The sequence below is a fragment of the Excalfactoria chinensis genome, chromosome 2 (genome assembly GCF_039878825.1).
Source record: "Excalfactoria chinensis isolate bCotChi1 chromosome 2, bCotChi1.hap2, whole genome shotgun sequence".
Classification (NCBI taxonomy): domain Eukaryota; kingdom Metazoa; phylum Chordata; class Aves; order Galliformes; family Phasianidae; genus Excalfactoria; species Excalfactoria chinensis.
The window spans coordinates 57,978,887-57,993,852 of record NC_092826.1 but is presented as its reverse complement, the minus strand read 5'-3'; the positions used below and the strand labels follow the sequence as shown (position 1 = coordinate 57,993,852).

At 40.6% G+C, this 14,966-nt stretch overlaps 2 protein-coding genes across 2 annotated transcripts in view; one reads left to right on the top strand and one right to left on the bottom strand.

The window, feature by feature from the left end:
• Positions 1-13,037, top strand: part of CTNNAL1 (catenin alpha like 1) — a 55,327-nt gene extending 42,290 nt beyond the window's left edge. Inside the window, exons 12-19 of the mRNA XM_072327513.1 lie at positions 4,114-4,151; positions 7,143-7,193; positions 7,299-7,453; positions 9,016-9,064; positions 9,675-9,731; positions 9,868-9,987; positions 11,637-11,720; positions 11,811-13,037. Coding sequence (XP_072183614.1) covers positions 4,114-4,151; positions 7,143-7,193; positions 7,299-7,453; positions 9,016-9,064; positions 9,675-9,731; positions 9,868-9,987; positions 11,637-11,720; positions 11,811-11,972 — 716 coding nt within the window. The 3' untranslated portion in view covers positions 11,973-13,037. The remainder of the gene's footprint in view (positions 1-4,113; positions 4,152-7,142; positions 7,194-7,298; positions 7,454-9,015; positions 9,065-9,674; positions 9,732-9,867; positions 9,988-11,636; positions 11,721-11,810) is intronic.
• Positions 13,038-13,175: 138 nt separating this feature from the next.
• On the bottom strand, positions 13,176-14,730 carry ABITRAM (actin binding transcription modulator). The gene is made up of 6 exons (XM_072327514.1): positions 14,625-14,730; positions 14,499-14,550; positions 14,153-14,282; positions 13,518-13,594; positions 13,381-13,450; positions 13,176-13,310 (listed from the first exon to the last, which is right to left on the bottom strand). The coding sequence occupies exons 1-6, from the start codon at positions 14,680-14,682 to the stop codon at positions 13,176-13,178; spliced, it is 522 nt and encodes a 173-aa protein (XP_072183615.1). The 5' UTR covers positions 14,683-14,730.
• Positions 14,731-14,966: the final 236 nt, after the last annotated feature.

Here is a 14,966-nt window from a genome sequence, read left to right as displayed (position 1 = left end):
CTTGAAGTGGCGCAGTGTATTCCCAGCATCTCCTCGTAGTTTGTAACTTTCCATTCTCTTGTGAATATTGACAGCAAGTAACAGACGTTTTCCAGCCTCTTTAGAACATTATTTCACAAGGCTTCCCTAATACTGTTGCTTGAAGGAGAGAGAAGAGGATGGGTAGGTTCTGTTAGTGTATGCGTAGGCCTGAGTACAATGAAGACTGAGTTTTTCCTGTGGGGCATGGGCAGATGGGTCTGTCTTAGTGTCTCTTGTTTCTTCAGTCATTCCTTCAGCATGAAGTGTTCTTACATCCCCCTTGGTAAAATATTAGGCATGAACTGTATACTTTGTATTGCCTTAGCTATATTGCATTTTGTGTTGCCAAAAAGCTGCTAAAGAGACCTTGTCTCCATATTTCTTGTCTCATGGCCCAGACTGTTAAAGGGATTTCTCTCCCTCTGAATCTGGGTTGTTTCATATTAACTGTCAGTTATCTCCTTAGAAGTAACTTGGATCTGTTATATCCACCAGTCTTCTACAAAGTTTTCTTCCCTATTGAGCATTAATGTTTGCTTATTTTCTCCTGGTGATAACTCTTTGACAAGAGGGTAACTCTTGCCAGGTAACCCAATTAACAAATGAGACTAAAACATCTATTTGTTAAGTGATTGTAAAGGTTTTGTGAATGTCATTCTTCTCTCCAAATGAAGTGGAGTTTCACAATAAGATTTTATTTTCTTGTAACTCATGCTACTTGTCTTAACGTTGAGGTTGGTAAAAAGTATCTTTATTTTAGACTTCAATGTAAAGTGCTTTATTTGTAGTAGAACTGTATTAGTGTGTAATGAAAGACAGAATTACAGTGAGAAGGTTGTGTGTGTGTGTATATGTATATATTATTCTCTTTTGCTTAAAATCTTGTATTTTTGTACCACCAAAATGTTTGGCTTTGTTAGAGAGTACAGAATACAGTTTAACAGGCAAAATTTGAATGGTAACTAAATGTGCTGGACACATCTAATAAAACAAACATTTCTATGATTGCAGTAGATTCTCATTGTCTAAGCTTGTCTTCTACTAAGCAATTCCTTACCTAGTATCCTTGATGTGTATTTTGAAACTGTGCTATGCAGAACTATAGAGTGAGGTAGACATGAATTTCTTCTGCTTAATCCAAAACCACCATTTAATCCAGGGGTGAGGAGGCTTTTCCTGCATGCTGCATGTATTTGAAATATCGTGTATCTCATACGAGCTAAGGGTTGTGACAGGTACCTATAGAGGTAGCTCATGTAAAAAAGATTTGGTTCTGCTGGTGGAGGGTGGCTGCCTTCTCCCCAGTGACTGGACAGAAAGCCCAAGATAACTGTTTTAGAAAAGCATTTAAATTTGAGGTTCTTGCACTTTGAGATGAATCACCTAATGAAAGGATCTTTAATTGATCCAGTGTTGGCTTGTCTTCCCCTGCTTTAGGTGTGGTTACGATATGTTGAAAAGTAATGTGAATACTCCTCTGATTGTATCCTTGTAACTTGACCATAAATGTGAGAGTGACTTCTGAAGATAACAAGAGGGGGGCAGAAAGGAAGATTTGTCCACTTGTCCACTCGATTAAAAGGAGTTAAATGAGCATGACGATTCGAGAGGGCAATAGTTGATGAACAGGGGATAACTAACATTAGAGTTTAGGCATTAGAATTCTGGAAAGGCATAGCCGTCCTTACAGATGAGAAGTGAGGTCAAAAGCAAGATTTAGAAGTTGAGGTTTAGAAATTGTGGCTGGAAAAAATTGTGGCTGGAAAAATGTGACTAGAACTACGAGAAAGTGGAATGTAAGGAGTATATAGGAATAGTAAGAAAATGTTTTTCTTTTACATTCCAGAAAACACATTAGAGAAAATAAATGCAGGCAGGAATGAATGACAGAAAGAACACATGGCAGAATCTTTTAATATTTTAGACTACATCTAAATTCTAAAATATGGAAATTAAATACATGGGAGTCGTGCGTTCCCTCTTCCAGTACCTGAAAGGTTCTTACAGTGAGAGTGGAGCAAGTCTCTTCTCACTAGTAACAAATGACAGGATGAGGGGAAATGGCCTCAAGTTGCACCAGGGCAAGTTTAGATTGGATATTAGGAAGAACTTCTTTACAGAAAGGGTAGTTAAGTACTGGAATAGGCTCCCCAGGGAGGTGGTTGAATCGCCATCCCTGGATGTGTTTAAGAGACATTTGGATGTGGTGCTCAGGGATATGATTTAGCGGAGGGTTTTTAGAGTTAGAGTACTATGGTTAGGCTGCGGTTGGACTTGATGATCTTCAAGGTCTTTTCCAAGCTGGGTAATTCTATGATTCTATTATATCAATGTGGGTCTATTCTTTGTTGAATGAGGATTATCTCTGGCTTGTGCTGGTCTGCTCTGAAAAGAACAATATCTGTGGGACTGTTGGGGGGATGTTCTAAAAAAGTAACATTCCAAGAAATAGAGTCAGATCATCTTCTTGCTGAGTATAGACAACAGTTCAATCTCCCAAAACCAAATGAGGGGAGTTGGTAAAAGAGGGAAAGCACTGTTTCTCAATTCTGTTATCTTCTTCTTTAAAATTGGTTGCCACAGTTCTGTATGTTCACCTCTCTTGTGCGTCCCTCCTTTCAGTATTCATCTCATGTTAAAGATTTCTGCATTTTGGACCTTTCTTTTCACTATGACACAGTAGGTTCTTACTAGAGATATTTTTTTTCGCGCTCCAGCAGTTTGAACTTAAGTTTATTACTTTTTCTTGATGGTACTCACATACTTTCTTATATCCCCTTTAGTTGACGTGTTGATACAGAGAATGTGATAAACCATTTATTGTCAGTCTTTAGACTGAGATCAGAGAAATCTGATGTGTTTGTGTATGTGGGCACTTAAACTGAGTAACTGCATTCTAAGAAAAATAGTTAGGCAGTTTGTGCCCTGATAGCTCTTTTTTCACTTCTTAAAAGCTGAGTGAAGAAGGAAGAGGTGATCTCAGAAGGGAAGAAAGCAACTTTTATCAAATGGATTGAGGGATACTTGTCAATTCACTGAGTTTTGTTTTAAATAAGCCAGTTGTCGAGACACGGAGCTCAGGGTCTCGGTGGTGTCAGAAGATAAAGAACATACTTTGAAAAATCATGAATGCGTAACAGAACTATCTTCAGAAGACTCACAATGGAACTTCTCTAGGAGCTGATGCAAGAGGAGGAAATTGTAATGATAAAGGTTTTTTACTTGCCCATTCCTTGCCCAGCTGCGTTATCTCCATGCAAACATGTTAGTGATATCCATTATCTTAGCCCTTTGTTTCTTCAAGCAACTTATTTTTTTCACTAGCTCTGAGGATTTTATTTAAATTTTATTTAGCAGACTTTCCTCTCCTGAATCTATTTGAATAAATGTAAATATAGATATTTAAAACATCTGTAAACTGGAGCTTTAATTGTAGGCTGTTAGCTCTGGGCCCTATCTCCTGTCAATAAACTCTCATCTGTTTTCAGTTAATACCTAAAGGATATTTTCCTCTGTTTCCTTTGCTTGAACTTAGAATAACTGTGAGAACCTGGGGAATATATGAAATAATTCAGCATGTGTGTAAAATGCAATAGAATTCTTTACTTTATAAAAAAAAAGTACAGATGGGATACACATAATACATTATAATGTGAGGGTTTTATTGCTGTTACTTTAGATAGACTTTAGATATCTCTCCTTAGTGACTTTGCCTACTGCAATTTTTATGCCATCTAAGACCAAAAGCCTTACGTGGAACTACAGCAGTGATAGCTGCTCAGTCACTGGAGGGAGTTTCTATAGTCAGGATTGTGTGCTGGGGACTAGAAATCTGAAAGAATGAAGTTGTTCAGATGTTTAAGTGCCAGTTACTGAGAGCTAGAATCTGAACAGTAAGAGGTTCTTGACTTGTCTCTCTCACTGGAAGCCTAAGACAGAGTGGCAATTCTCTGCAATATTCATAGAGCTACAGGTAAGTCATTTACTTTTATATACAGTATTGCAACTTGAGGAAGGCTGAAATAAGTCATGCAGTCCTACTGATTACATTCTGCATATGAATTTGGATGTAAATATGTGTGTTCTTCTTAGGAGAGAAGCGTGTCTACCTTTCACTGCCTAGACCAGGGGTAAGTTGCTCTTGAGACTGTTCTATTTGTATTATATGCTGTTAACTAGTCAACTTTTCTGTATTGCATTTAATGAGAACAAAGCAATACCTTGGTAACGTACACCTTGACTTGGTGGCTAAATAACAAAAAAAACCACATGGAAAGATGGAGTAACTAAAGTTACACAAGAGTTTAGTCACTTACTTTATTGGTGAGCTTTAATCCCTATTTATTAATGTGATGTTTTTGCCACGTGCTTAACTTCTAACAATGTGTAATAATAAGTGCATTGTCCGTATTAAAACAGCAAGAATATGCTGCAATGCACTGTAATTTAATTCTTGGTACTTATTGTTTTCTGAACTGGCCTATCTTGAACAAATAGATATGTATGAGCATATTTCTGACTTTTCAAATGGTGGATTCTTGTTTCCATATTTGATTCAGAATGCTTATAGTGCAGAGGTTTAGTTGTGGGTTAATTTATGTCCTTAGCTGATGATAATTGATATTGCATTGTTTCTGAGAGCATCTCTGTGTTAAGAAGCTTAAACCTTGTAATTAGTCATTTATTCACTTCTTACGTGTTGAATCTTTCTGCTGGGAGGAGGAAGGGGAAGAGTGATCGTAGATCTTACTGTACCTTCTGGCTTGTTTCACTCTTTGCTTTCTCTCCTTAAGCTTCTGGTGTAGAGGAATTTGAGTGTGAAGCTATCACCTGTCTCCATGCTCTGCTGTTGAGCAATTCCGTGGTTTCAAAAACAATATTTTACTTCTCACCCTTAAAAAGAGAGTTTGTCCCATCATAAATCCAGTCTGCCGGTTTAAACAGAGTATAGTCTTAGACTGAGTGAGCATGAATGAATTTCACAGTTATAGAACTAAATACTGAGACCAAAAAATAGATTGGTTCAGTGACTTTTGTTGGGCTTTTTTCATCCCTGTGAGCTTGTTCTGGTTTGACAGAGCTGCGTAGCTTCTGAACATGAGCCAAAACTTAGAGGTGCTTGAAGCAACTTTTCCCACACATCAGCCATTAAAAAATGCTTTCAGTAAAATATCGTCCCCAAGATTTATACAGTTCTGTCTTCTAAAAGGCTGTCTGCAAATTTGCAAGATGAGTTGAACTGGGGGAGTCGGTCTGCCCTCTATGGCTGATGCCCAAGCTGTCCCTGCACTGAAGCCATGCTGCTTCTGTAGATCCAATTAATTTACTTTCTTTGTTACATTTTTAAGTGCAGCTGTGCTGCCTGCTGGTTACAAATGGCATCCCATGCCATGATGTCCTAGCTGAGGACAGAGCAGTAGTAGCACTTAATGTACTTGTGGTTGGTTTTTGTTTGGTTGTTTTTTCTATAGTATTAGCTTTCAAATCATGGTTGGAAAGCCTAGTGGTAAATACTCATGTAATTCTTTGGGATTTTTAACCAATTTTTCTATTCAGATAAAGCAAGTGAACACTAGAGTGGAGAAAACTACACATATGACAAACTTTCTGGAGCTTCTTTAGTTATTTGTAGATAAAGTCACGTGCTCAATTTGTTGAATGCCCTTCACTCAACAGCTTAAGTTTATGCCATACCTTGTAGCCCAAAGTTTGTATTTAAACAGAAATTTAGCTTAGCTTTGTGTTTTTCTTCAAGAGTTTGTCATGAAACTAACATTTCTTGAACTGCATCTGTAAAATATAATCAAATGGCTATTATGAGCATCAATTTGTGCACTCTTTTTTTCTTCAGAATCCTTTGAGAATAGCTTGTCCCATTTGTTCTAATAGGCTGGCAGAATCACATCTGGGTAGACACTGAGATGATCCAGAGCTTTGAAAAATGTGGGGATGGAGGAAAAAGAACTGGCATAGCAGCTCAAGTCTGAGCAGCAAACTGCAGTGGAAACATAAAAAGCAGTGTTTCATTTTTGCTTAGATTCCTCAAGTCAGAGATGGAGACCACGCCTGGAGCTGTGTTTCTTATGCTGCTCACAGTGGGTAGTGTTTCCCACTTCCCTGTGGCAGAGATTCCTCAGCTTAATTTGTCTGAGTATTCCCACTAATTATTAGCAGCTCTCTTTAGATCCTCAGGCAAGGATTCCAACGCTGCACTCTTGTCCTCCAACCTCCTCTAGTGGTTCACACAAACCTCTCCAAGCTATGACACCAGCTTTATACTCTTCATTTCCCTGTACTCCACTGTGGTTTCTTAGTGTGGACTATGGTTCCTATTTTAGTTTCTGTTGTCTTTGCACGGTGGCAGCATCAGCATATGAAGCAAAAGCCTGGAACTGCTGCTTTCTCTGAACATGCAAATTAATTTGCAGCAGATCAGATACATTGCTGTGTCTATCTGTTATGCGGTTTGCAAGCTTTGCCATACTGGGTATTCTGCTCACATCAATAGCACTAATTATCATTTATTCTCAGCCTGTGTTTGGCTTGCAGCCAGACATATTTTGGATAGCTGAAGACTTAAATAAGAGAATAGAAGAGAAAACTAAATAAATCAAAGACTCAGTGTTCATTTCCAGCTATTTCAGCAAACTGACACAGAAGGATCAGTTGCCTTGTCATGCCAACATTTATATGTACCCCAGCTCAGCTTGGAAGGTTCAGCTAGTCCCAAGTCACTGATACAGCAGTGTGGTATTTGTTGGGAATATCAGTGCAGCTGTACTTGATTATGACTGTTCAGCAGTAACTAGTACTTGGGATTTGGATGGTAAGGGGAAAAGATGGTACAGCAAGAGGAAGTAGATAAGAGATGCAAGCACAAGAATAGTGGAAGAGGTCGTCTTGAAACCTGACTGTATCTGGAGGTATGGTCCCTGGCTGCACTTCCCATTGCAAAAGGACATCCAAATAAGAACAGGTTCTCAGCTTCTGTTAAGAAGTTTGTGTGAACTGCTGGAAGTCTCCTGCAAAGCCTTAAGTATACAGGCATCCCTTTTCCTTTGTTAGCAAAAATGATTATCAGTTCTTTTTTATTAAAAACTATTATTTTTTGTTTGAAACAGAAGCATAACGCAAATCTGAAAACACTAAAGCCAGTCAAACTAGATACTGAGGTAAGATGTTATCATTTTAGTAGAGGTTCTTCCAATTATTTTTTTCTCCTGTCTGGAGAACGTTTTTTTTTTTCCATGTGCCAAAAATGTTCTTAACGTTTACAGGAACAGGCAAAAATTGCAAAACTTGGGTTAGAACTGCACCTGCTCACATCTGATGTGGATTCTGAGACAGAGAAATGGGAGGACCAAGAGAATGAGATCGTGCAACATGGACAAGGCATGTCAAGTATGGCCTACTCCATGTATTTATTCACCAGGTAATGACACTGTATGTGGTGTGCTTCAGTGGGGAGAAGAGAAATAAAAGTGTCTATAAGAAATAAGACAGCTTTATTTTCAGAGCACAAGTATTGGGACACAGTCAGAAAGGAGCTTTAATTCACAAACGTATGTTTTAACTTGAGTGTGATGGACAGTTGGACTGGATGAACTTGGAGGTCTTTTCCAACTTTGGTGATTCTACAGTTCTGTGATTACTTGAAATTTCTAAGCTCAATAATTCAATACTACAGTAAATTGTGTGCCTCCGGTGGTGCAGTGGTATAAGGTGCCGCTTGCAACACCAGAGGCCTGGGGTTCGAATCCCCCCTGTGGCGCAAGTGGCAGAAATGCTGCTCTGCTACACAAAAAGGCTCGAATCCCGGGAGTTGGACTCAATGATCTCTAAAGTCCCTTCCAACTCGCACAATGCTGTGATACTGTGAAATTAGTGGGAGTCCTGTCTAAGTGCCTAACGTCTGTTTTGTGGCAGAACAATTGTACATTTCAGGCAAGAAATATATTTAGTAAAGATGTTTCTCAAAAGGAAGGGAATTAGCGCGTGGGTATATTACTGTATGGTAGGATTGCTGATCTTTGCTGTACTGAAAAGTGTTGTTCTGAAATTTCCCTTTACAGCGTCAATCTCTGAAGAATTTAGGAAGTAGAAGACCTAAGGTTATGCTTTCTGGGATGGAGTGCTCGGTTAAAACATTTTAGGCAGTAACTGAGTCATTTGGTTCTGTGCAGAAGCGCTTTGGGTTTTACCTACCCTTATGACTTAACTGCCCGTGGTCCGCTGTTCACTCTATATCCCCTCTGTGTTCATCCTTAAGCATCGTGTTGTCACTGTTCAAATGCAACTTTGTCCCCTTTTTTAACTAACTGTGAGAAACTGAATATTCAGCACTTTGCTGCCTTTGGTAGATTTTCTGCTTTCGATAGCTAGTCATATTCTGTAGTTGCTAAGATTTTAGCATACCCTCTCTTATTCTTGTGATTTTCAGATCCTTTTATGTGTTGCAGAAATACTTCAGTGAAGAGGAGAACAGAGGCTTAGTTTCTGGCACAGGGGAAGGGGAGCGTGCAGCCTCTTTTCTAATCAATAAATGAAATCAGATTCCCTTTCAGAACCTAAACATCAAAGAGTGTATCAGTGTATACTTCTTTTCAAAGAGAATGGAAGGAAAGTGCTGGAACATTAGCTGCTGAGAATGTATGGCTACTACAACATGCAGGTTTATATTAAGAGCTTTTACTGTTGTGTTTTAAACATTTGAAAGTCCTATTTTTCATTTATAATGCCACATACTTATTTAACAGATACACGAGGCATATTAAGAGTTGTAGACAATCTCTATCAAGAGGATAGATACAGTACAAAATATCCTACAAGGATTTAGGGGTAGCGTTCTGTCTTCTGGTGCTACGAAAGTGTCTGTATAGTCACCCCCTCTCCTCTCCCTTTGTGTGTGTGAGGGAGTATAAATTGTGGATGTAGCAGGCAAAATATTCTACAGTCTCTACGTGGCATGTAATCTGTTTTCATTGCTTCCCACAGAGGAGAAGGACTTCTGAAAACGACTCAAGATTTATTTCATCAAGCAGAGGTAATGTATTTTTAACCAAGTAGGAGCCAGGGATTCTGAATGAAGAACAAAATGCGAATTTGACTCTTTGATTCTTTATACATCAATACAGTGTATCAGAAACTGTCAGCTGTAGGTTTTAAGCAGCATAACTCTGGTACTTCCTGAAAGCTCACGTTGCAGTGTTCTTGTAGGTGCTTAATTAAGACAGCGTTACTTAAACTGAGATTCCGGTTACAAGTGGAAAATGCAGTCACCTTTAATGTGATAGCTTTCTTCACTGTGTCACTTAATTCAGTTCCTGATGGTGTTAACAAATACTCCATCCTAGTCTGAGCAATGCTGTTCCCCTAGGGGAGGAGGAAGATGTAAAGAATTGGAGTATACAGATAGGGCATGAAGCTGTTCTGAAGTACAAGTCTTGTTAGGAACAGCTGAGGGAACTGGGACTGTTCAGTTTGGAAGAGGCTTAGGGGAGACCTTATTGCCCTCTACAATGACCTGAATGGAGGTTGTGGCAAGGTTGGGGTCGGCCTCTTCTCCCCGGTAACATGAGAGGGAATGGCCTTGCATTGGTGCCATGGGAGGTTCAGGCTGGATATTAGGAAGAACATGTTTTTTTCTCTTTCAGATTTTTGCTACAGAAGGAATGAAGCTTGCTTCAGCTCTTCAAGTCTTTTCTGAACAGGTGATGTATGACAACTACGATAGCAATTCAGCTTATGGCTTCAATGATAGTGCTTAAGAGCTGGTTGCTTTCTCTGTTAAAATAGTAGTGGAGTCTGTAACAATGAATGGTCTTGTCTTCCTAAAATGCATTTCAGGTACATGATGATGACAAACCTTTGCTACTGTTGGAGGCTGAAAAACTGATCCCCATATGCAAGCAGCTTCAAATAACAGCAAAAACTTCTGTTCAGGGTAAAAGTGCTACATTTACAAAGGTAAAGTAAAAAAAAAAAGTACATATCCCTGAAAATAAAACCCAGCTGGTTTTGAAATACAGTAACTTACTCGTTTGTGGTCCTGATAAAATATGAAACAGATGAACTTCTTGGATTGGCAGAAGGAGATAAAAGTGGAGTACAAACTTGTATGATGTTGTGGAAGCATTTAAGTTTTTCTGCTATGCAGTACTTTGTTGTTGCTGTTCTTACGAGGAAGAGGAATTTACTTCAAGTTGAAGTACTGTTTTGCTGCTCACATCTTTTGAGAAGCCAATGGGCAAAGTATAGAGGGAGAACAGTAAGAACTGTTCCTCCTAACGAGAGTGTTTTGTCTCATCTTACTGGTAGCTGTAAGCCCAGCCACTCACTGCAGAACTCTGTGTCAGGAAATGATATTCTTCAGCCCTGCTGCAGTTGTTTTCTGGATTCTTTTATTCCCATTAACAGAGAAGGGCTTCAAGGAAGTTTATCCTCACCCCATTTTATTCGTGCTGAGAGTCTGAAGATGCAAAATATGACAAGCTGGCACCCAGCATACATGGAAATATGCAGGTGGATAGTTTGAGCAGCATTACTCTTCAGGCCTTCATGGCTATTTTCTTTAGGGAGCACGGATATCTGTTTATTACATAATTAGCCACTGGCCACAGACATTTCATTAATATGAATGTTTTTCCCTACCGGTAGCTTATCATGTGAGCTGGGGAATCAGTGTGTAACAGGATTTAGGACAGATCTTTTCCTTTCTGTTCCTAAAATTAATGTTTCCCAAGACACTGATGCTCCCAGACGTCTGTGGGGTGCCACTACTGTACATTACCTTTTACTGCTGGGGACTTATGTCAAGGAACTTACACCAATGTTTTCTTCAACTTACCTACTATCTGTTATGGTGCATCTGGGGATTCTCAGCTCAGTGAGAGATGGTATTTATTTTACTGTAACACACAGAACTTGATTTGAAGAAATACGAGCTGTAGTTAAGTGTAACTTGCTAAGAAAAGACTCCAGTGCTCAAAGTGTATTAATGAAGGTAACTTGTACTACCGTTGTCATAATTAGCTATTATCTTGTAATCGATGCTTTAGATAAACTTAAATTCCAGTCCCTGAATACTCTGTTATTAAAATGCACGTTGCTTCTCCAAAGTTAGAGTTAGAGTTAGGCTGCCTAGAATTTATTCTGTTACTTATTTGTTGTTATACGTCGGCTTGTACGTAGTTGCACTCTTCCCATGATAACAACGGTCTACAAATGTTAGCAGCAAATAGAAGCAGAACTTGTTCAGAAGAGCAGTAGGGTATGTCCTTCTGTGTGCCTGGGGGTTGGTTTCCTATCACCTCTGTAAGAGACGTTTCCATTTTGTAAGAGGGACAGCTCAGTTCTGTTATCAGCTACACTATCCAAAGGAATCATATCCAAACTAAGCCTGTTGCTTGGTTTCTTTCACATGCTCTAGCTAGACTAAACGGGTGCTCCAGACTCTATAGGTATATAGTGCTAAAGGCTATCAAATCAACCTTCAGACTAGAAAAGATTGGATTTGCTTGTCCTTCGTATACATTTCAAGCTCAAAATAGGTTTTCATCTCACGTTGTCTAATGGAGCGATCAGTGGTCTGTCTTAACTGTAATTGTCTTGTATAGGTTGATGCATGCATTCAGCAAACAAGGAATGTGATGACTCTGTTATGTCAACTGCTTCCAGTTTGCAGCAAATTAATGAGAAAGGTGAGTATTCGGTATTTTGAAGTTGGGGTTTTTTCGTTTGTTGTTGTGTCTTTTTGCTTGCTTTTTACAATATGTCGCCTTTGTATGCAGAATAAAGCAGGGAACGGCTATCTCAAACCTGCCCCCCCATGGAGAGAAGGCAGAACACGAAGCAGTACGAACGCACACGCTCCAGAAAGAAGAGTGGAGATGTTTGGTATCAAGTCTCTGGAAAACCACGTGACTAAAATGACATTTTTAGAGAGCAAATAATTACAGCACTTAGAAATTGCAGAAGCTCCATTAGGGAAAATAACACTTGCTGAAGTTTCTCAGTTTTGCTTTCATTTGTGGAAAGTCAACCCAGGTTAATTTGAATTAAACCTGTTGACCTTTGTCACATCTAATAGATGTCCTGTTACTTAATGATGACAGCACCGACTAGTGTAATCATTATGTATTTTCATAATGTGAATGAATTTCCTACGCTCGCTATTGATATTGGTTTTGTAATTAATGCTTACGAATGTCTTAATGGATGTTTCAACCCAAAGATGCTGCTAACAGACCTTTCACATAAAGAACCCTGTGCTCTATGTAACACTACTGCTGACATTTGTAAACTCCTCTAAGGCCCGTTTCAGTCTATGGATTTATAAAGCCCATTCAGGAACGTAGGCTGAAACGCTGTGGCCTAAAGCACTGAAATTAAGGTTAGAGTTATACCTACAATGAAGTTCAGCCCTGAGAAAAAACACTCTTGCGAGAGCTTGGCAATGAATCTTAGTTTGGTTGGCATTATTCCTATTTCCAAAGTGTACTTCTAAATGATTAACACTTTTGACTCAAAGCCTTTCTCTTTCACTGTCTCTGTCTGTAGATGGCAGTTGTTGCTTACTTTATGATTAACCTTTACTGAGCAGGATTTGAATTGCATGTAGAACCACTGAAGTATTACATGTAGACTTTACATTACAGCATTTAACATTGAAGTAAATACTGATTATGATAAACTTCTGTAAAAAGGGCATTATTTGACTTCAGGATGCTAAGAAACGTAACCTGATGTGAAATGCTTGCTTTCAAGGTTATCTGTTCATCATAGGCAGGCTCCTATTGCATTTTGTTTTCAATTCACCGCTGTGAAACCCCACGATGTATTAGTTTGGCTAAATTACCCAACAGCTCAATTGTGCTTTTTCTCTGTGTATTATGTTTGCGTTGAGCCAAGAGCAAAGAGGTCCCTGGAACACAACCACTCTCCAAAATCAATCTGTGCTTATATAAAAACGTGTCATGCTATGGCTGAGAGAAAACAGATTTTAATATACAAACTATTTTGCCGCTTTCATACAAGAATAAAACAAATATGTTAAGTTCCACTTTTATAAACAGACACGCAGCCCTTTCAATGCCATGAAAGTTGCCGGCTACAAGCAGCTTATTTAGCATCAAACACAGCTGCTGCCTGTATAATTAACTTCCTGAAGAAGAATTCTGACGTTTCGATAAAACCTCCTTGTATTCTTCTGGTGACAGAAGCCCCTGAGTTACACTCTTGCTCTCTTCAAATTTGGGTAGAACCACTGCTATGTATCCCTCGGTTGACGGCTACAATGGAGGAATGATGTTAGCACTGAAGTAGTAAAATAAAGGCTAAAAGCTTAAAAAAGCTTCTCACCTTTTCTTGCAGAAGTGCTGGATTGCTAAGAATGTTTTCATTCACTTCTATCAGTCGCCCTCGTATGCAACTGCAGAAGTGTTCAAACTCAGTAATAGGTGCACAATGTGTCAGGGTGGGGGTGTACAAATCCTTACCTGTAAATGGTATATTCTTCTCCATCTGATGAGGCGATCCTGCAGAGCGGGGCAAGTTCTGTTAAAAACTGAGCTCCCTGCATGGGGAAAAAACCACATACATGTTCCTGATTATGGTTAATTACAGCTCTTCTTACAGTTTCATAAACATCAGCAACAACACAAGCTGTTACAGAACAAAGCAAGGAGGTGTGATAGCTACAGGTCATTATGGGTTCCACGGTTATACTTCCTTATGTAGAATCATAGAACTGCTCAGGTTGGAAAATACCTTCAAGATCATCGAGTCCAACCGCAACCCAACCAAACTACCCTAACTAACAACCCTCTGCTAAGTCATGTCCCCGAGCACCACATCCAAATGGTTTTAAACGCATTCAGGTATGGTGACTCAGACACTTCCATGGGGAGCCTATTCCGGTGCTTAACAACCCTTTCTGTAAAGAAATGTTTCCTGATATCCAACTTAAACTTACCCTGGTGCAACTTGAGGCCGTTTCCCCTCATCCTGTCACAGACCACCAGGGGTCTGCGATTAGAAAAGAAGTCTCCAAATCCTTGGCATTTTGTTGAAAACAAGTTATTATCTATTAAGGGATGTTTAAGTCTCCCTGCATGCTACACACATTACGTACCCTTTTGGACTTCCCAGAGACCTTATTCTGAAGCCTGCTACAGTTGGGACTGATTTGGTAATTAATACTTGTGATTGTTTTCCCGTGCTGAAGAAGAGGGTGGGCTTCTGCCAACGTGATGACGCAGATTCTGCAACAACAAGAATGGCAGTCACCGTGCCGTAGCGGTGCAAAGCCATACCCGTGCATCGTGCCCGGCTTCGCCTCCACCCCCCTCACACCGCCCTTCGATGCGCGGACTTGGAGATGGGAAGCAGCGCGGGCACGACGCGAACCGACAGCCCCGACGCCACCAGAGGGCGCGGGGTCCGGCGAGCAACACCCCGCTCCCCGCCCGCCAACTCGCCTGTTGGAGTGCTGCAGCACGCAGAAATCCTCGCACGGCCGCCCCTTCACGTCTGCGAGAGCCCACAAACACGGGTGAGGGTGACTCCCCGGCACGCTCCATCCCGCCCTCCCGGCCGCGCCGCACCTGCCTTGTACCAGCGCGTGAAGTAACGCGCCGCGCCCAACGCCTCGGCCGCCGCCATGCTGCCCCTCGCACGGCGCACGCGCGGCCCCGCCCCGCTCCGGCTACCGGCCTGTGGAGCGGCGCCCTGTGGTGGATGCACGGCGCCATCGCGCGTAATTAAAAGCACTTTCCTAAGTGGAAGAAAGAACTGAAGCTGAGGGCCCACCTGCAGTACTGAGTCCAGGCCCCCAGCACGTAAAAGGAAGGCTGGAGCGGGTTAGGAGGAGGGCGCGATTCTGCTCAGGGAGCTGAAGCTATGGAGGCAGGCTGAGGGAACTGAGCTTGTCCAGGGCAGAGAAGGCT